The sequence below is a fragment of the Trachinotus anak genome, unplaced genomic scaffold (genome assembly GCF_046630095.1).
Source record: "Trachinotus anak isolate AG129_WGS33_773 ecotype Australia unplaced genomic scaffold, CSIRO_AGI_Tana_v1 ptg000010l, whole genome shotgun sequence".
In the NCBI taxonomy this organism is placed as follows: domain Eukaryota; kingdom Metazoa; phylum Chordata; class Actinopteri; order Carangiformes; family Carangidae; genus Trachinotus; species Trachinotus anak.
The window spans coordinates 9,300,307-9,320,891 of NW_027273861.1; the positions used below are offsets into that span (position 1 = coordinate 9,300,307).

General features: G+C 41.7%; 2 protein-coding genes and 1 long non-coding RNA gene across 6 annotated transcripts; 1 reads left to right on the forward strand and 2 right to left on the reverse strand.

The window, feature by feature from the left end:
• Position 1: 1 nt before the first annotated feature.
• On the reverse strand, positions 2 to 6,421 carry LOC139626828 (flavin-containing monooxygenase 5-like). Its single transcript, XM_071487351.1, has 11 exons — positions 6,312 to 6,421; positions 4,280 to 4,420; positions 3,912 to 4,100; positions 3,633 to 3,798; positions 3,332 to 3,474; positions 2,849 to 3,048; positions 2,062 to 2,295; positions 1,549 to 1,670; positions 1,403 to 1,475; positions 1,189 to 1,258; positions 2 to 1,105 (listed from the first exon to the last, which is right to left on the reverse strand). Exons 2-11 carry the CDS (start codon positions 4,409 to 4,411, stop codon positions 743 to 745), a joined length of 1,692 nt encoding a protein of 563 aa, XP_071343452.1. The 5' UTR covers positions 4,412 to 4,420; positions 6,312 to 6,421; the 3' UTR covers positions 2 to 742.
• A 435-nt stretch (positions 6,422 to 6,856) lies between these two features.
• On the forward strand, positions 6,857 to 8,379 carry LOC139626837 (uncharacterized). The gene is made up of 2 exons (XR_011692437.1): positions 6,857 to 6,986; positions 8,151 to 8,379. It is a non-coding gene; the product is annotated as an uncharacterized lncRNA (long non-coding RNA).
• On the reverse strand, positions 7,013 to 20,519 carry LOC139626829 (flavin-containing monooxygenase 5-like). Of its 4 annotated transcripts, none has more exons than XM_071487352.1 (11): positions 13,132 to 13,265; positions 11,881 to 12,019; positions 11,555 to 11,743; positions 10,639 to 10,804; positions 10,362 to 10,504; positions 9,805 to 10,001; positions 8,502 to 8,637; positions 8,179 to 8,398; positions 7,977 to 8,049; positions 7,619 to 7,871; positions 7,013 to 7,471 (listed from the first exon to the last, which is right to left on the reverse strand). In XM_071487352.1, exons 2-11 carry the CDS (start codon positions 12,010 to 12,012, stop codon positions 7,304 to 7,306), a joined length of 1,677 nt encoding a protein of 558 aa, XP_071343453.1. In that variant the 5' UTR covers positions 12,013 to 12,019; positions 13,132 to 13,265; the 3' UTR covers positions 7,013 to 7,303. The 4 variants fall into 4 exon arrangements, with proteins under 4 accessions (XP_071343453.1, XP_071343454.1, XP_071343456.1 ...); XM_071487355.1 differs by lacking the exons at positions 7,013 to 7,471; positions 7,619 to 7,871; positions 7,977 to 8,049; ... (6 more) ...; positions 11,881 to 12,019; positions 13,132 to 13,265 and adding exons at positions 15,931 to 16,723; positions 16,817 to 17,069; positions 17,493 to 17,565; ... (6 more) ...; positions 19,519 to 19,657; positions 20,424 to 20,519; XM_071487354.1 differs by lacking the exons at positions 7,013 to 7,471; positions 7,619 to 7,871; positions 7,977 to 8,049; ... (6 more) ...; positions 11,881 to 12,019; positions 13,132 to 13,265 and adding exons at positions 16,421 to 16,723; positions 16,817 to 17,069; positions 17,493 to 17,565; ... (6 more) ...; positions 19,515 to 19,657; positions 20,424 to 20,519.
• Positions 20,520 to 20,585: the final 66 nt, after the last annotated feature.

A 20,585-nucleotide genomic window follows, 5' to 3' on the forward strand; every position in this document is an offset into this window, starting at 1 on the left:
CTGAAGATAAATGCTTTATTTTTGGATACAGACATATAACAGCACTAGTCCTGACCTTCTTGCATGTCTGATCCATCCTTGGCAGTTCTCTGCAGATATGCTCAGACATCCAGAATTCATTGTGTCCAAGAGAGGCATCTGATCATAAAGTCATCATACCTACATGAAAAAATGAAATCATCTGTGTGGTTGAGAAATGGGGAGTAAAGAGGAAGGAAAAGGGGAAACCATCCTGGGCTATAAACCGCTCTTTAACAGTATAAGGAAGGACCCATACCATTACAGAACGTCCTGGAGTCCACCTCACTTATCCCCTTCTCTTCAGCTGATGCAAGTCTTTCATAGTGGTAAGGTTTGTTCTGGTGGCGGTGGAGTCTGAATGCGAAAACAGTACATGAATTTTGAAAGATGAGCTGAACTCCGTATTGAGAAATGCGTGTTGCACTGTGCAATTTAATCTGACCTTTGCAACTGACACACCTGTCAGAGGAGCACAAAGTAATTTCACACTTTCAGAACCCCACATTATTACATATGCATTTGTACACCACATCAAAAGTGGGAGGCTCTCTTTCAGTACACAAACAGAAAACATCAAAAGTACAATAAATGACTCTCGGATAGGTTCCCAGACCTGTGTACTCTCTGGTTTGTTGTATTTTACATCATTTTGCCCATCTCTCACTTTATTATTGTGGATCTGTAAGTGTCTATTCATACATTTTATACAATGTCCTTATGTTTAACCAGTGAACCAGGTGTCCCTCAGAAAAATCTTGCCCGTGTCCAGACCCTGAGCTGCACCCTGCAGCGCTGGAATGATCTTATCTTTAGACAGAAACACAGCCACTATCACACTTGCTCCAAATATGAGCAGCCAGGGGGAAAAAAGCACAGATCCCCTGGTCTCTGGTTCTGGCACTGCTCTGGTTGCAAAAGGCCGAGCAACCCGCTTCCACTGAGTAAGGATAGCGTGTCGGGCCCCCGCCCATTGACCAGGACCAGTGAGACGATACTGATACGGAGTGCAGGGACCGAAAACGACTTTCACCCAGAGCACAGGATCTCTCAGGAGTAGTAGCAGGAGGTTTGGCCGAACTCCTATCTGTAATTGGAAGTCTAAGATGAGTGTGTCTTTTGCACATCCACATGGGAACACAGTTTTATATGAAGCTGAACTGAACCGACCTGCTTGGCCATGAAATCCAGGTATGGGATGTAATCTACCTGGAGAACTGCCTGTCGTGGGCTGGGATAGCTGAGCAAAACAAGAGAAAGCAGAGGATTAATTCATATGTCAATAACAATAAACGTTTTGAATTGAACTTCAGTTTTCCACAGAAAAGACATTAACAATCTGTCTGGGCCATCTGAGGGATATCTGTGTGAAGACGATTTCTACCTTTTCATGTTTCTCTTTCTCTCAGACTCAGTGACTTCCAGCATTTTCTCCTCAGGTGGAAGACGGCTCAAACCTTGAAGGTAAACAGCACAGACTGACACATCTTGCTCATTAATCCTGTATGTGTCTGTGTGTAAAGTGTTTACCTGTAAAGACCTTAACAGCCCACCGTGCCTGCATTTCTACTATGGGCATGATTGGTCCTTTTGTTTGGAAAAGTCCCATGATGGCCAGTGTGGGGTGTTGTAGAGAAGGAGGAAACAGTCTCCTGGATTTAAAAAACAAAATGTAAAGTGATCCTTTAAAATTATAGTATTATATCACAATAATAAGTAAAAAGTCCTAAAACACATAAGATCTTCATTCATGAGTGAATGAGGACTTTCATTACAACCTAATTCAATAAGTGATCATTTTATGCATTTCAGTCTATGTGCATTTCAGTAATCATACATTTAATTATGTTTTTACTGAGAAAATTATTTTTAAAAATCGAATTAATATAATATTGTGTATAAAATTAATGGATAAATGACAGAATTTAAAAAGGTTTTCATCAAGATATTTTTCCAGAGGGCATTTAAATAAAATTGTTAATGCTACATTTTGCATACAAACAGTCCATGGTAAAGCATAATAAAACTTATCAGTGTACTCACTTGTACAACGTCAGCTCTCCATGAGGGCCCTCAGACAGAGCTGGAGGCAAGAATGGGAATTTTCCATTGTAACCAGTACAGAAGACCACAGCATCAATGTTCTCCTCCACTGTGCCATCTTCAAAGACAACTCCTGAATCCACAAACCCCGTCAGGTTGGGCTTCATGACCAGTGCCCCCTGAAGGATTCGACCAGGAAGATCATCGTTGATCAAAGGCCTTCGGTCCAACAGTCTGGGAAAGTGATGAAATGATAAATAAACTTATTCTGTTTCATATTGAAAATAGATGATGCCTTGCTGCAGGTGCTGACAGAGTAAAACTACTACCACAGAGACTCATGCTGAGAAGAGTCTGTGGTTCTTAGCAACAAGCATAGATCCTGTTGAAATGTTGTATTTGTTCACATATATTACATAACTGAGTCTAACCTTGTTAGTATGACCTACTTGTATGTTTTTCTAATGTATGTATGTGTGTGTTTGTGTTGGCATTAAAGGTACAGTGTATATCTAACAAAATTCAACACAAGACCAGAGCTATACTAAACCCTCAACTAACAACTCCTTAAACAACTGACTGAACTTAAATTTTGTATTGTTTTCTAGTGCTGTTGTAGCCATGCTAGCAACATGGATATACATATATAGTAGCTATAAGGATAAATCATATAGTAAGAATAAGCAAAACAAACACCGAAATAGAACGATGTTTGAAGGTGTCTGACAGGAAACCTGGGATCATGAGCCAGAGAGGAACCAATGATATCCAGGTAAAAATGTGTCACCTATGTCTGGGCTTCAGGGCGTACAGTCTGTGGTCATATTTGTGGTTCAGTGCTCTCTCTGCTGCCCAGTTGACCAGAGCTTTGGGGAGAAGCAGCATGAGGGTGTTGTTGAGTCTGGTGATAGCTGTCATGTCCAGAGGCAGACCATTAGTAGACATCCTGCCAACCACCCAGGCTCCCTGTCGTGTGCTGAGAAACGTCTGCCAGAGAGAATAAGAAGACTGGGTGTAAATACATGGGGCATATATTCTGTCTGTGTAACATTGTTAGGTACATACAGAAAAAATGAGACAGATTTAAACAATGTGATATAATAACAGTAAAATAAAAAGCTCACACTATGCGAAAGAACACATACAAGGAAAAAACCCACTACACAAATATTGGATTAGTTCAAAGCACATGTCATCTGTCTCAAATCCACTGGTTATTGTTGTAAAGAAGCATTAGAGACAAAGCTTTTCAACTCTTTCTCTATGTTACCTTCTCTGCAGATCTACTGATCTCCACAGCAATATCTCCTCCAGAATTGCCAATGCCAACCACCACCACCCTCTTTCCCCTGCAGGCATCTGCATCTTTATATTCCCAGCTGTGAACACACCTGCCAGAAAACGTCTGATATCCTGGAGAGAGGCAGATGGTGCAACAGCAAAGAAACACAACAAAAGGTGCTGACGGAAAGTAAATCAACCCACTTTAATCCTCCACCACGCTGTGTAATTGAATGACAGTGTACAGTATTCTGGACAAAACTGTTTAGGAAGTCTATTTGTTTACTGACCTGGTAAGTCTGACAGGGGTAAGGCCGGATGGGTGTAGTGACCTGAACACACCAGAACTGCATCAAAGATGTGCCTCTCTTCCTCTCCATCCCTGTTAATGGTCACTACGTCCCACTGACCCGACACAGAGAAACCGGGTCTTTGTGTGACACTCCTCACTGTGGTCTGAATCATGAACATGCACATTGAGACACATGAATATTTTTTGACTTTACACTATACTATGTAAAAACTTGTGATAAGGCAGTGAGACTTTTGCATGGTAAAGCAGGAACAACCTGGAAGTTAATGTATCTAAGCAAATGAAAGTGCTCAGCATAGAGTCTGAAGTACTGCAGGAGCTGAGAGTTGTGCATGTAGTTTGGAAAGTCGTCCGGCATGGGAAAGTCACTGAAACACATCATCTCTTTCGAGGTGTTGACCACCAAGGAGCGATAGATGCTGGATCGCTCTTGCTCAGGTGACTCCTGTGGACACAAAGACAAACAGGACCGCGCTGATGAAAACATCACTCTGATATGGACATTTTGCTGTTTTAGGCCGTCGTCGTACACAAGATACTCAAGCTTTGTTCATATAACATGAACGCAAGACTGAACAACAAGGTGATAAAGTGGGATGAGCTGAAAGCTATGCCTCCACTCACCTTAAATCTCCACAGGCCGCCAATGTCATCACTGCTTTCAAAGCAGACAGGCTCCAGGCCCTCATCAACACAGATCTTGATACAGGCCAGACCTGAACTGCCTGCTCCGACCACTGCCACACGCCGAACCATTACTGAACACTAGTGCAGGGAAAGACATGATGAATCAGAGCCAGTCTACAGCCAAGGTAACAGCTCTGTGAGGCAGCACTGCTTTGAGCTAAATGCTAACATTAGTCTGTTTGCATGCTGATCTACAGTATTTACCTGGTTTGAAATTTATTACAGTCTGTTAGCATGATAATATACTAGTTAGCACTAACAACAGACTACAGCTGATTGGGATACTTTTTGAGGTATTTGGTGATAAACCAAAGTATTAGACAAACATAAATTTTGACCTGACCATAGTGCTACACAAAAGGTCACAGTATCACCACAAATATTCAAATTCATCCTCTAGGGAATTTGAATATTTGTTGTAATTTCCCTGTATTCAATAGTTGCTATGATATCTCACTCCAAACCAAACATGTCAACCTCATGGTGGCATTAGATTAAAAGTCAGGGAATCACCAGAGTCAGTGGGAAACATCGTCTGGGAACAGTGAATGTACCAACCCATCCAATAGTTTCCCAGATGTTTTGTCAGAGCTGAAGGTGGAAACACAGGCAGGGGGACTCCAGCCCAGACACTAAGGCCGACAGGTGTAGTGACTTTACTGAGATGGAGAGCCCAACGAGCTGCTACTGGGCTCCAACTTGAAACTGGCTTTCCTTCTCCTCCATGTATAAGTAACTTGATGGCCACATAATGTTACCTGTTTTCATTAGTGACCGGCTGCAGCAGGTATGGTAACGATGGCTAACTTTCTGATAGTGATATCATGAATGTGATGTAAATGTCACTGGTGTGGGATAATGTAGCAGAGATGTTTTTAGCTAGCTCTCCTGGAGGGTAACTTTATAGTTGTGCTTCCTGCTGTGTGTGTTTTGTGGCTGTTTTCACTGGGCGTGGTGACACCTTGCTGACTGGGAACGAGAAGAAGGGGAGGATAGGTTGTGGTTGTGTCCAGCTTTTGTTTTGGTCTGAGATGCTGGTGGTCTAGTGCGACATCTAGTGGCAGTGATGATACCTTACAGAACCTTCAAACCTGTGGTTCTCAAACCTTTTCCCATGAAGGACCCTAAACTGACACAAATTAGACCACAGACCCCCATTTGATAAGATTTTGTCCATGGTCCCCCATCTGATAAAAAGTTTTGCTTTCAATTATTTATTACAGAGTGTTTCAAAGTGTTTGAAACCTATGACCATAGTTATAGGCCTTCATTCTATCATTGTGTTACTTATGGATGGAATTATAGTAAGAATAAATTATTTTCCATTTTGCTGGGAACCCCAGAAGCCCCCCAAGGGCCCCTGGGGTTACCCCCACTTTGAGAACCACTGCTTTAAAATAAGGCTGAATCCCCACAACATAGCAGATAGTCCTGACATTAAAAAAATGGCTAGGGCCATGATTATGCACATATACATTGTAAATTGTTATCTGTCTTACTGCATGACTTAAATCTGCTAAATAAAACTTTTTTACAAATTGGCCATATGGACACATATGGACGCTCAGAATAACACCTGTGAAGCATGCAGCAGCATTAAAGTGGTGTGCTACATAATAGAAGGGCGAGACACATGAAATGAATGAATGTCTCGTCACTTCTACACTTCAGCACCAAGTGAAACAGAATCATTTTCAGTTTTTATGTGTATGTAACATCTTAAGCACTGCAGTGTCAAGTACCTCACAGCATTAACTGTTTTAAAAGGAAACAGGAAAGTTGGAAAGTTGCTCAAACTTTGAGGAAGTAAATCAGTTAACAGGTAGAGAATCGCTGCGTCATGTTAAGGGACCCGTTTGCAGCAGAAGAACAATCAACAGGACACCACTGACACAAAACTAGGTGTCTTCATTGTTGAATAACAATACTCGTATTGCTGAAGTCTGAAGGACGTGTTAGCTGCTCTCACCTTTACCAGCAATCTGACTGCAATTCCTGTGGAGCTGTGATCAGATGTTAAACAGTCTGTAAACTCACATGAACTGACCTGTTGTTTATCACCTCATCAGTTAAACAGTACTGTGTGGAGGGACTTTAACCCCAGAGACGCCCCTGCCCACCCTGACCCTGAGGAATAGATACTGAGTAAAGTAGGCCACCTAGTGGCTAGAAGACTCCTTCCATGATATATCTCTTTTACTACAACATATTACAGTTACAATATTTTATTTCCTACCACACCACATTTTTTCAGGACTTCTGTGATTGAGGAAGACTTCGCTTCTCTGATGTTTTTGTTTGGTGATTTAGAAACATGTTGACCGACACAGTCCCCAAATAAATTGTTGGGTAAGTTTTTGTATACAATTGAGCCTTCAACAGTGTGTTTCAGCTAGGTAGAGCTCAGTCTGCCCTCTTTCCTCTGCTCAGCAGCACCTTTGAATTTGGATTCACTATTACAGACTGTTGAAGCTCCATACTATCTCAGGCCACACCTTGGACTGCATTTTTGCACAGAAGACCTGTGGATTTTATCCCATATCTTTGGAGTTGCATTAGGAAAGGATCACTGCATAGCCAATATGAAAAGGAGAAATGACTACAGTGACCAATAACTCTTTCTCTACATATACTGTATGAGCATGTGAGTATTATTTTGATACAACTCTCTAAAATGTGAACATATCCTTTAATCAGATGATATTTGACATGTGGCTGCTGTTACCTGAAAATACAATAGTTTTCTTTCATGGTACTTTACTTCAAACAAGTCAAGTCAGAGACATTGTTATTAATACATTATGTTACTGTAAAATGAGTTAAAGCATATTATCACAACATAGCAAATATGGCAACAAGTGACAGATATGTGGTTTTCTCTATTGAGAGCTCCTGCTTTAGCAACATTTCTCAAATGATCTAGAAACAGCAAACATGGACACAGGTAGAGGACATGCTGTTTCAGTATGTGTAGCATTTTGACGCTGTTCTTGGATGAAGCTTGGACAGGAGGGTGGGAATGGTGGTTGGGTTGCGAACATGGATGTAATAGACAGCAGCTCCTCCGGCCATGATGGTCAGACTCAGCTTGATCAGACAACCGGTGGTTGAAGCCTGTTGTGGATCCAGCTGGAAAAAACAAAGGAAAAGAACGTGTCCTTAGTTATACTTAATTCAGTTTTAGATAACCTGAGAGTCTGACAGCTGTAAAGTACGTTTAGCATTGATTACTTGCCAGAGTAACTGAATGTGGTAGAAACAATGTTCATTTCAGACCTTTCTGGTTTTCATTGGCTGGTACATGCGGTCAAACTGGGTGAAGACTGCCTTGCGGGCTCCTTCCCATTTGCCTGGTCCCATCAAGCGGTACTGGTAGGCTGTGACAGGTCCCCAAAAAACCCTTTTAAACAGTGGGAAGTCTGTGAAGAAGAGCCAGAGGAGACTTGGGCGCACTCCAATGTCCTTTGCTAAGTCATCCATGTAATCAACAAAGTCCACCTGCAGGGGTGTCAGCTTTGACACAACGTAGCTGTAGGAAGATAAAGTAGAACATAAAGCTGTAGAACATAAAAAAGATACTTTCAGTCATGTCAGTTTAGATAGTAACGCGGCAGATAAATATTTGGAGGTTTACTTTTTCTCAATGTCCTTGGTGTCCTTCTCAACAGCCTTGATCATGGCCTGGTTTGAGGGCAGCTTCGTTTGTCCTGAGGAACAAAAGACAAAACATGAGATAAACATACACTTTTGGTTATGACCCATGTATGTTTTTTGATCCTTAGTTTGAAAGGTCTCTTTCTCTTGCTAGGGCATTACAGTGGCTGTTGTTTCCTCACCTTTGAAGACACGTGTGATCCAACGGGCCTGCATTTCAGCCTGAGGCATGATGGCACCATCAGAGTGAATAAAACCCACAATACCCAGAGTGGGATGCTCCAGGTTGGGGGGGAAAACGTGCTTGTACAGCCCCACACGATGCCCAGACTTGTACATTGCATTGCTGGGCAGGTAGGGAAAATCGTAGTTGTATCCTGTGGCGAACACAATCATATCCACCTGTAACAAAGATGAGCTTCAATCATTTTTGAAGTCAATGGGAACTCAAATATAAAATTCTAATAAATGAATTTAGGTATCTTAGGGGACACGGTTCTCTTACGTTTTCCACAACACTGCCATCCTCAAACACGACAGCGGAGCCTCGGATCTCCTTTATGTTTGGTTTGACAAGAACTGACCCAGACAGAATCTTGAAAGGCAGGTCATCGTTTATCACTGGGATCTGACTGAAGAGCCTGTTGATATGAGGCCCACAGATGACAGGAGTAGGGATAGAGACACACTGTTACTCTTATATAGAAAGATACTTAAGTGGAGCCTTATTGTGAAAAAACAGCATGTGCATACCTCTGTCCTGTTGAGTATGTGGTGTTTTACTGTGGTGGCAACCCTGTGCTGATGTTGGCAGCCCCAGTGTACCAAATGTTCAAATGTATCTGTCTGCAACATTTCCAAACTATATCACCATCATATGACTCGAAACAGGACTAAACAGCCAAGCTAAAACTCTGTGAGGCTGTATTTAGTCACAGTGCCTAAAGTGCCTTGAGATAACTTCTGTTGCGATTTGGTACTATATAAATAAAACTGCCAGTGGGGCTGCAGGCTAAATCAGCATGCTAATATGGTCTTAATGACAACTCTTGATATGCTGATGTTAAGCAGGTATAATGTTTATTAATTTATTATTTTATTATTATTATTATCATAAAGTAAAGTATTGGACAATTTGAAATTTTGACCTGATGATGACGCTGCATGACAATCCAGAGAATCACCAAAATGATCTCAATTCATCCTGCGATGGACAGGAATGTGTGTGGCAAATTTTATGGCAATTCATGCAATAGTTGCAAAATTTGTAGAGACATTTCACTCAAAAACAACAAATGTGAACCACATGATGGCATTACAAATGATGTTAGAAATGTTAACATCATAACTAAAAGTCAGTTCACCAGATAATCAGGGAAGAGAGCTACAGCTAATCACAAAGACTATCTTTTCATCATCTATCCTTTGCCATGACCCACTTATCCAGGAGGTAGAGCTTAATTCAGCTCACACAGGATGGCACGAGACAGATTACAGTTTATTTCAGGGCTGAGACATGTACAGTAGAAATCAGAGCACCCAGAGGAAAAGCTTACAGAAGCACACATCGAAAGGTGGGTTGTAATGAGACAATAATGGTCAGTGTGCTTGTGAATGCTTCTGGAGCTTGGTGGAGTTCCCACCAAGTCCCCAGTCTCTCTCCTATGCAATGCAAAGTGATGCATGCAAAAGAGCTGAGCTTGGTCCGATTGCAGTCTACTAGACTAGACTGTGTCTTCATTATAATGCATATGTCTGCATTAGAATAAACCATAATGTTGGTGCAGAGAGAACCAAAGATATCGTACCTGTGTTTGGGTTTGAGGCCATACATGGTGTGATCATACTGGGAGTTGAGTTTTTTCTCACCCAGCCAGTTGAGAAACCTCATTGGCAGCAGTTTGAACAGGACGTGGACAAAGCGTGTGTTGAACTTGTCCACTGGCAGGCCGTTGTCAGAGACCTGACGGATGACCCAGGCACCACTACGAGTGCTCAGATAAACCTGCAGGACGGGACAAAATGAGACTGGTAAGGAAACATGAATGTTGTTTAATTATGCATTTCCTCTAGTTGTCCAGTCCTCATGTATTACAGAAATGTATCAGGTCACCCATCACTAGGGACGTTCCAGTGCACTTTACTTGGAGAACTGAGGATTGAGGAACTAGGGCACACAATTGCATCCAACCATCTGGACACACCTCAATTTTGTATACAGCAGCAGGCCACTATGCATCTTGTATCTTTTATGAGAGGGACTAAGATATGAGGAAAATAAGGAGACAGTTATGACAAATGACATGTTCTTACTGACCCAAATCACATCAGAGGGGAAGTGAGTGATTAAAAACTAAATGCCAACCTGCTCCGCCACTCTGCTGCCTTCCACAGCGATGTCGCCTCCTGAGTTACCGATGCCGATGACCACCACTCTCTTCCCATACATGTCTTCAGGCCCCTTGTAGTCCCAGCTGTGGAAGTACTTTCCTTCAAATGTCTCAATTCCTGCAACACAGCAGAATTACTGTAAATTTTCATAAATTGTGTTACCCTGTCTGAGATGGAACAGATATTGGAGTTACACAACAGGTGATAGTGTCACGTGGAAACAGCTTTTGTACACTAACACATATTGTTACCCGGGAAGTCTTTGAGTGGCAGGTTAGGGTAGTTGAAGTGACCGGTGCAGCAGATAACTGCATCAAAGACATGCCGCTCCTCTTGTCCATCTCTGGTCTCAGTCACCACGTCCCACTGACCAGTGCGAGAAAAGTCTGGTCTTTGTCTGACGCTCTTCACTGAGGTCTAAGATACACAAATGATAAGTGATTGGTTTGTGATTTGGTTTGTGAACTGTCATTTTGAAGCCTGGAGTTCACCATTTCACTGTCGCTATCTTGGTTTGAAACCAGAAGAAACCATATTTGGCCAAGAAGTTGCAGTTGAGGAGGAGTGAGGGGTGAATCTGACCTGCTCTGTGCTCTATCCTGATGTGCGGTATACCTGTGTGGTACAGTCTGTCAATCATACGGTAGCCACGCCCTAATGCATACCCTGCCTTATCATCTATTTTCCTAATGTTGTACTGAAAAAGACTTGAAACTAGCAATTGAGACCATAAACTCACCAGGAAAATGTTTTCTGAAGTAATAAATCAAGGGAGAAGTAGGGCCATTTTTCCATAGACCAATTGTACTTCTTTTTGCAACCAGTTGAGTCACCCCCTGATGGTCATTAGATAGAATGCAGGTTTAAGGCCCTTCCTCATTGATTTCACTTTTCAGACCCTGAGTCTATGTCCATTTTTATATACAGTCTGTGGTTAGTCTATGGATATCATCCATCCATCCATTTTCTATACTGCTTATCCATAAAGGGTCGCGAGGGGGCTGGAGCCAATGGACCCTGGACCCTGAACACTGGACAGGTTGCCAGTCTATCACAGGGCTGACATATAGAGACAAACAACCACACACACTCACATCCACACCTACAGGATATCATAAGAAAAAAAAATGAATGAATTCTTTCTGCTCATGTGTTTTTTTTTTTTACCTGGAAGCGAATGTGCTCCAGCAGTTTAAAGTGTTCTGCATACATCCTGAAGTATTTCAGGATTTTAGAGTGGTGCATGTAGTTGGGGTAATCAGCAGGGATGGGGAAGTCACTGTAGCACATCATCTCCTTCCAGATGTTGATGGTGAGGGAACGATAGATACTGGCTCTGTTTGGCTCTGACACTTCCTGCAGAGAGGAGGTTTCAAATGGCAAAGGTGAAAAGTTGATGGTAAAACTGACAGCGGTTTAATCGTATTCATCTGATGCTATATGAAAAGTTGCTGAAAAGTTCTGCCAGCAGCTTTTCCAGAGCAAAGGCCTGCCTTGAACTTCCACAGTCCACCCATGTCATCGCTGCTTTCGAAGCAGGTTGGCACCATGCCCTCATCCAGACAAGCCTTCATGCTGGTCAGACCACAGGGGCCGGCCCCGATCACTGCCACTCTGTGCACCATGATGGAACTGCAACAGGAGACGGGACAGCAGTGGGAGTGTGATGAATAGGATTGATGTTTACACAAGACAGCACATTGTATGTCCTGTGTGTTCTGGAGGGAGAATGATCACATCTTCTATAGCAGTTTATTCTAGTCATACAAGTACTCTAGCCAGTAGAAACAATATTGACACATACTGAACACTGGGACCTTTTGCTTTTAAAAGGTAGATGTTTTTGCATTTCAACTGGTTTTAATGCTCAGCTGTTTACATGTCACTTCTTCACATCTGCCCACATTGGTAATGCAATCTCAGAGCCAGCAAGGTAGTGTAGATCAAATATCCTCCATTGCAGCGTCCTTGTACTGGTTTGCTTCAAATTTTAGAACAGATTTTAAGATGCTGCAAATTATGCACTGCATGGTTTAGTCCCAATGTATGTAACTGAACTGCGTTGTGTCCTCAGTGACCCTTAATCGTGGCTTCTGTCATAAAACTTTGTGAGTTCCTAGAACCAGGATGAAGACCAAAAGTGATTTTGCTGACAGAGCACTGAAACTTTGGAATGACCTAGATGAAATTTGCTGTTTGAAACCTAATTTTTACAAACGTGATTTTGAATATCTAAATTCATTGTTTTTTTGTTTGTTTTTTTTTTGCACTTCCATCTTTTCAACTATGCATTTCATAGGTTAGTGTCTCTCTATTGCAACTGTGCATATGTAACGCTGATATATTATCTTTGTGGGTTACTTTAATCCTCTTGTCATTCATTCTCGTGTATCTGTTTATCACTTTTGAGCTGTTGCTATTGTGCTGTAATTGTTTAACTGTGCATGTGGAAATCGGTCCTGTTCTTAAAATGCAGAGCTGAGAAATTCAAAACAAACATATCAGACAATAACCATTCTTTCTTTCTCTCTTTTCTGCACATTTCTGATAAATAAATAATATTAAAATGATGATATAAAAATATAAAATGTCTTTTAAAGTCAGTTTTTTTTAAAGTCACAGTCATATTACAGGTTAATTTCATGCAAATGAATACACAATACATCTCATTTAAATATGAGCATCATCACTAGTTAACTGCAGTAAAATATCCCAGGAACAAATTGGGATATTAGTTTCCTTACCTTGATCCTTGTGTGTTGGCTGTGTGTGCCTGGACAGAGGTAAGGCGATCATCAGAGCGACTACTTTTATACTGAGACGTGATCGATGACACGTTTTTTCAACTCAGGTTTGAGATGTTCAAACGTGTTTACCATGGCGATATTATCGACTGGAAAAAACCCACAGCGACACTTTCCACGAATGTCGTTATCGGGTCTAATTTGAATTTTAAGACTGGCCTACACAGAACAAGTGCTAATATATAATGAATAACATATTTGCAGACTATATTAATAATACTCCATGTGTATGCGGGGCGGTATTTCCTCTGATTGCTTGATAAAGGCTCAGTTATCACCTGCTGTCTCCAACATCAGTCATTGCTTTCAGTGCTACTATTTTACAGTTATTACTACATTAGTGGATTTGGTTAATATGGCTACTGAACTAGTGAGAAAGTGTGCAGTGAATGTTAGACTGTAACCAGACTGTGAGTGAAGCTGTTTGCGTGGCGTGGACGCGCACGAATCCACCCGGATAAATGATTGACAGGGTGCTGTCTCTCTGGCTCTGGGCCTCGTTTGGTTTTGGACATACATCACAGGTGTTTTGAAAATGCAGACTGTGTCAAAGTTAGGTCACTTCATTTCGGCAACTTTTACAACCGATTAACACATTACAACCTGTGAACACAACAAAATCCAGGAGCGCGCTTCAAGCAGCAGGTGATGTGAATATGCTTTTAGATGCAGCTTGTATTGTAGGGGTCAAAAAGTGTCTCCTACACCTCAACTGTAGTTTCTGCTGTTGTTTTCTGGGGTTTTAGTCCATACAGCAGGGCCCCTGGGCTCCTTGGGGATCCCACAGTCCCACTCTCCATCACCAAGCTGATGAAATCTGAAGAGCATCATCTCTTAACTCTTTTAGCTTATCTTCTTCTTTCCTCCTGAATTTGAATACATATTTTGTTATCCATACTCTGTTGTGTCCAATCATTTAATCAGTATCTAACTGATACAAACAGTTTAACTTTAGATCAGTTTGTGTTTGAGGAGGCCTGATGAGTCCATGAGGACGACTGACAGTGCACTTGGGTGTGATCAGACCTAGAAGTGGAGTAGGGTCAAGTCCCTTATACTCACATACATATATAGATATAATCATACACTGAAGGGCTTTATAGAGCCTTTCGGTGTGAGTATATGTGAATTAATGTAGCCTTTAACACTGATTGATAGATCAGCCTGGTCCATCACTGCATATAAAGAAGACATTGCATCCATCCATCCACAGATCACAGAGGAAGCAGGCTAAGCAAAGAAGCTCAGACGCCCTTCTAGTTACTTCCTCCAGCTCCTCATGGGACAACATGGGGTGTTCCCAGGTCAGATGGGAAATGTAATCTGTCCCTGCACATTCTTGGCCTGCCCTGTACGTAGATTCACGGGGGGGCATCTAGCCCAAACCAACTCCTCTGTCTCCTGTCAGTGCAAAGGAGCAACAGTTCTACTCTGAGCTTCTTCCAGAGGTCTCAACTTGTCATCCAGTCTCTTATCATTGAGTGAGCGCACATACTAGTGTGCAGTGAACTTGTACAGTGTGAGAATAAGGTTTCAGTTGGTGATGATTTGTTTGAGCTATGTTTATCAGCACAGATTTGGAAAGAGAACAGGACATCAGAGGGGTCAGTGCAGTCAAAGAAAACGTGGAGGAATGGATCTAAGGGCGCGTGTAAGGGAGGGGTGAGATAATGGCTCAGAAAAAAAAAACGCATCGAGGACAGAAAAGTAACCTGGACAGAGCAGGGCAGACTTTGCCCAGCCTGATGGAAATTTCCACTACTGTCTCTGTCAGAGAAACCAAATGTGATGATCAGTACTGCAGGTCTAGTATTTTAATAATACATATAGAAAATAACACAGTGTTTAATTTTTGTTAGTTTGCCATTATTATAGCATGATTTAAAACTTTCACTATCATATTATATGCTGAAATAAATAGAAAAAATACCTTTCACATTAGTTCCCCATTGGTTAAAGAACCCCTGGCTCCAAGCTCTTGCATTCTCCAAACTTTGCAACTACTAGTTCATGCATTTTGGGAATGAGCAAAGTTGCAAAGAACAATCACATAAATAAGTAAATCACGAAAATACTCATATGTTCTCCATGTTAAAAACTTTTATTTGTGGTTCAATTTTGTCAGTATATATCAAATGGTTCTTAGTTACTGAATTATTTCACTTGGTTTAAAATTTCAGAATATGTTCTTTGTGCCAGATTGCCAGCTGTACATTTAATGGTACTGAGCTGAAATTGTTGTGTTCACTCAGTCCATTGATTGCTCAGCATGGAAAAGTTCATGGAAAATTTTCAGATCACCCAGTGGCCAAAAAGTGCTTTCATCAGCTCAGAGTAAGGACACTTGGTTAAAGCTAAACACTTCCTTTAACAGGTTGTGAGGGATCATCAGTTCCAGCTACAGTGGATTCTTTGTCTTATACGGTGGAACCCATGCTGAGGCTCAGAAAGGATTTTGTGTCACTAACTTCATCACTGGTGGGCTCACTGAGAGGACGACACCAGTGTGCACATACTGTATGGAAATGAATGCCGCCAGCCGTATGTAGCTGTATTTATAACTAATCCCCCGTTTTTTTGTTTCATTAATGGTGACTAGTTTGCATATCATTCTCAGGAAGCTTTTAACCAAAATGTGTCAGTCAGGACTCAGACTTCCTTGGATTTTTCCTTTCCAAAGACTCTGGGGAATTCAATTGTGTTACTGAATTTTCAATAGAGCTGAAGATAAGCAGACGTCCAGAGGAGATAGTGGTTTATTCACACTGGAAAAATATTCCACATTCAAGTCATTTATGACAAAAATACACCTGGTTAGCTTAGCTGTTTTTGACCATTAACTATCCAGTAAATCTCAACAGACAACACAGAAATTCCAAAGCAATAAAAAAAAACATGTTCAGCTAAACCATGGAGGTTGTGGAGGTCAGGAAGGTTTGTGGGTGTACAAAGTGAAGTGACTGTGACATGGGAAACCCCGGTCTGCATATCTCATGCATCAATTCATTGTTCATTTTTTCAGCATTTATCTATGACTGACATACTGCAATTAATGATTATTGTTGTTAAAAAAGGAAAATGTCGACTGGTCAATGTGAACAGTTTGTCTTGTTGATATAAAACATTATGTTTCCTGTAAAACATATTTTGCAGAAGAAAATTGTTGCATTAGAACAATGTTTTTAGGAAAAAAACTGTTTTCATATGTGAAGTTAAAGAATTTAAATAAATTAAATATAAAGACAAAGTAATAACTTTGCAATTAATCAGCAGCTCAGACAGTGCCGTCGATAGTCATTAGCCATAATCATAACCCAAACAGAAGCATACTGAACTATATCTCTCAGGGGATCTAAAAACTGTTATGTCACATGCAGCATGTTCAGACTGTTTGTGGCTTGAGCTTGGACAGCAGGGCGGGGATGGCAGTCGGGTTGTGCACATGGACGTAGTAGGCAGCAGCTCCTCCGGCCATGAGGGTCAGGCTCAGCTTAATCAGGCGGCCAGAAGTGGAGGGCTTGTGCTCCACCAGCTGGAGGAGATACGTACGTCATGTTGAAATAATGTGGGATGTATATTTAACATTACACACAAGAATGTAGAAGAAACAATGTTCATTTCAGACCTGTCTGGTTTTCAGGGGCTGGTACATGCGGTCAAACTGGGTGAAGATTGCCTTGCGGGCTCCTTCCCATTTGCCTGGTCCCATCAAGCGGTACTGGTAGGCTGTGACAGGTCCCCACAAAACCCTCTTAAACAGCGGGTAGTCTGTGAAGAAGAGCCAGAGGAGACTTGGGCGCACTCCAATCTCTCCAGCTATGTCGTCCATGTAGGAAACAAAGTCCACCTGCAGGGGTGTCAGCTTTGACACAATGTAGCTGTGCAGAGTATAAACCAGAAATAAATGACTCAGTATGATGAAAGTTCAGTATGAATATGAAATAGAGCTTTCTCTGTCTGTACGCAGGTTTGTTAAATCTATGAATCAAATAATTTCCTTTGAAGAGTTCTGATTGCTTCCAAAGATTATAAAAGTGGACAGAGTACTTAAGATTTTGGTGATCAAGACTTTGTAACTTTAAAGCTGCACTAGTTAATACTTATATACTAACGATGGCTCAAAGTAATGGAATGTGAAAGTGGCTGTTCATAGTCACAAACCCACGGAGAATTACCTTAGCTACATCTGCTGCCACCAAGTAGTCAAAATACAATTTAGAAAATCTATTATTTTTAGAGGACAGAAAAAGGGACAACATTGTTGCTACATTAATGAGGCAAATGAATATTTGGAGGTTTACTTTTTCTCAATGTCCTTGGTGTCCTTCTCAACAGCCTTGATCATGGCCTGGTTTGAGGGCAGCTTCGTTTGTCCTGAGGAGCAAAACACAGAAGACAGACAGGGGTGAATAGATTGAAACATGCTTATGAAGTATCTAGACTAATGGCAAGTGATAAATCAGACATGTAGCCTCACCTTTGAAGACACGTGTGACCCATCGGGCTTGCATTTCAGCCTGAGGCATGATGGCTCCAAGGGCATGGATGAAACCCACTACAGCCATAGTGGGATGCTCCAGGTTGGGAGGGAAAACGTGCTTGTACAGACCCACGCGGTGCCCAGACTTGTACATTGCATTGTTGGGCAGGTAGGGAAAATCATAGTTGTATCCTGTGGCGAACACAATCATATCCACCTGTAACAAAGAAGAGAAAATACACTCAAATTGTGCTTGAAGTGAACAAAGGTTCATGTGGGTGTCCTAGAAGACACAGTTCTCTGACCTTTTCCACAACACTGCCATCATCAAACACCACGGTGGAGCCACGGATCTCTTTCACATTTGGTTTGACAACAACTGACCCACACAGAATCTTCAAAGGCAGGTCGTCATTGATCACTGGGATCTGGCTGAAGAGCCTGATGAAGCAGCAGAACAGAGGCCAAGGGAGAGATATTCTGATGTCAGTAACAGATGGAAAATAACTCATACTCCAACACCCCAATTCACACTTTTCTTCTTTATGCAAGGAGTGATGCTTAAATGCAGCTGAATTTATTGCCTGCATACATCAGTAACATTGTGAAAAAGTCGGACCTACCTGTGTGTGGGCTTGAGGGCATACATGGTGTGGTCATACATGGCATTGAGTTTCTTCTCACCAAACCAGTTGAGGAAGTTGATCGGCAGCAGCTGGAACAAGATGTGTACAAAACGTGTGTTGTACTTCATGTCCACTGGCAGGCCGTTGTCAGAAACCTGACGGATGACCCACGCACCGCGACGAGTGCTCAGAAACATCTGCAGAACGAAGAAAGGCAGAACACAACTTGCGTGAATATTCGTGAATCAATATGTTGCATTGAAAGAAGACAAAAGCATTCAAGAATGATTTCCTCACCTGCTCCGCCACTCTGCTGCCCTCCACGGCGATGTCGCCTCCTGAGTTACCAATGCCGATGACCACAACTCTTTTCCCGTACATGTCTTCAGGCCCCTTGTAGTCCCAGCTGTGGAAGTACTTTCCTTCAAACGTCTCAATTCCTGCAACACAGCAGATCGATGTCTGTGTTACTCTACCTGCTTTCACTGTGATGTGCATTGGAACAGATGTTGAAATCTTGTTGCCAAGAGCAAGAAGTGAAAAACAACATGATCCTACAGTAGTGTTACTGTTTTGATCAGTCTCATTTTATTGTAAGCCTGGATGAGATTGATGCAAAACATGTCTTTACCTGGGAAGTCTTTGAGTGGCAGGTTAGGGTAGGTGTAGTGACCGGAGCAGCAGATAACTGCATCAAAGACATGCCGCTCCTCTTGTCCATCTCTGGTCTCAGTCACCACGTCCCACTGACCAGTGCGAGCAAAGTCTGATCTCTGTCTGACGCTCTTCACTGAGGTCTAAGATATACAAATGATAAGTGATTGGTTAGTCTGTGGACATAGAAGAAAGAAATATTGAACGAGTCATATTCTTTGTGCTAATGAATTTTGGTTACCTGGAAGCGAATGTGCTCCAGCAATTTAAAGTGTTCTGCATACATCCTGAAGTATTTCAGGATTTTAGAGTGGTGCATGTAGTTGGGGTAATCAGCAGGGATGGGGAAGTCACTGTAGCACATCATCTCTTTGGAAATGTTGATGGTGAGGGAACGATAGATACTGGCTCTGTTTGGCTCTGACACTTCCTGCAGAGAGGAGGTTTCAAATGGCAAAGGTGAAAAGTTGATGGTAAAACTGACAGCGGTTTAATCGTATTCATCTGATGCTATATGAAAAGTTGTTGAAAAGTTCTGCCAGCAGCTTTTCCAGAGCAAAGACCTGCCTTGAACTTCCACAGTCCACCCATGTCATCACTGCTTTCGAAGCAGGTTGGCACCATGCCCTCATCCAGACAAGCCTTTATGGCGGTCAGGCCACTGGGGCCAGCTCCGATCACTGCTACTTTTTGCACCATGATGGAACTGCAACAGGAAAAAGGGTAACAACTGAATTTGAATAATCACAATGCATAGTTCCAGATGTGCAACTCTCCATCCTGCCCAGCTCAATACTACTATAATGTTTATTCCACTAATTAAAACATGTTTAGTCCATATGTTTTCTTGCTGTACCTAAAGGCATCTTAATATATGCTGGAATTTGTAAAAATGTGCACATTTGTAAATAACACCCTAATCATGACTCAGTGATAGAGTTCAGTCTCATTTTCAGCTCATTCAAATGAGACTTTAAACTAGAACAAGGAAGGTAGTATCTTAACATCTTTGCATTGGAGCATAGAATTGCTTTGAAGATTTTACTCAGTTCATACTGTATAAGGCAATCAGTGGTTTAGCCATGCTTTATGTTACTGAACTCTTATCCGCAGATTCATCTAACCTTAATCTAACCTTCTCAGTTTCTAGAAGTAAAACGAAGAGCACAGGTGGCTGAAAAACACTCTGCTGAAAACAAACCTTTTTATCATCGGTGCACTGTGGTTGTATCAGTGCAAAATGTGGAAATTCAGCCTCTCTGCCTAAATGCATCAATGAACTGTTCACAACACTATTTTGCACATTTTTTCATAACCAGGGTTCATATTCCTTCTTTTCATTCACATTCATGTAGCAGCTCAATAATATGCACGAGAATGCCACATCTAACTAAAATATTCCAAGTGCTGTGCAGTTGCACTAAAAATATGCAGCTACTTAGGCCAGAACTACAACAAATTTTCCACCTTACCTTGATCCTTGCAGGTTGGTTTACTGTGCCTGTCAAGTGGGACGAGCATCTACAGATCACAGACTTTTATACTGAAACAGTAACTGAGGTCTCCTGCCCAAAAAAGGTGAGTGCCAAGTTAGGCTGTGTTTACCTGAATCCAATGAGTTTGACTTTGACTAA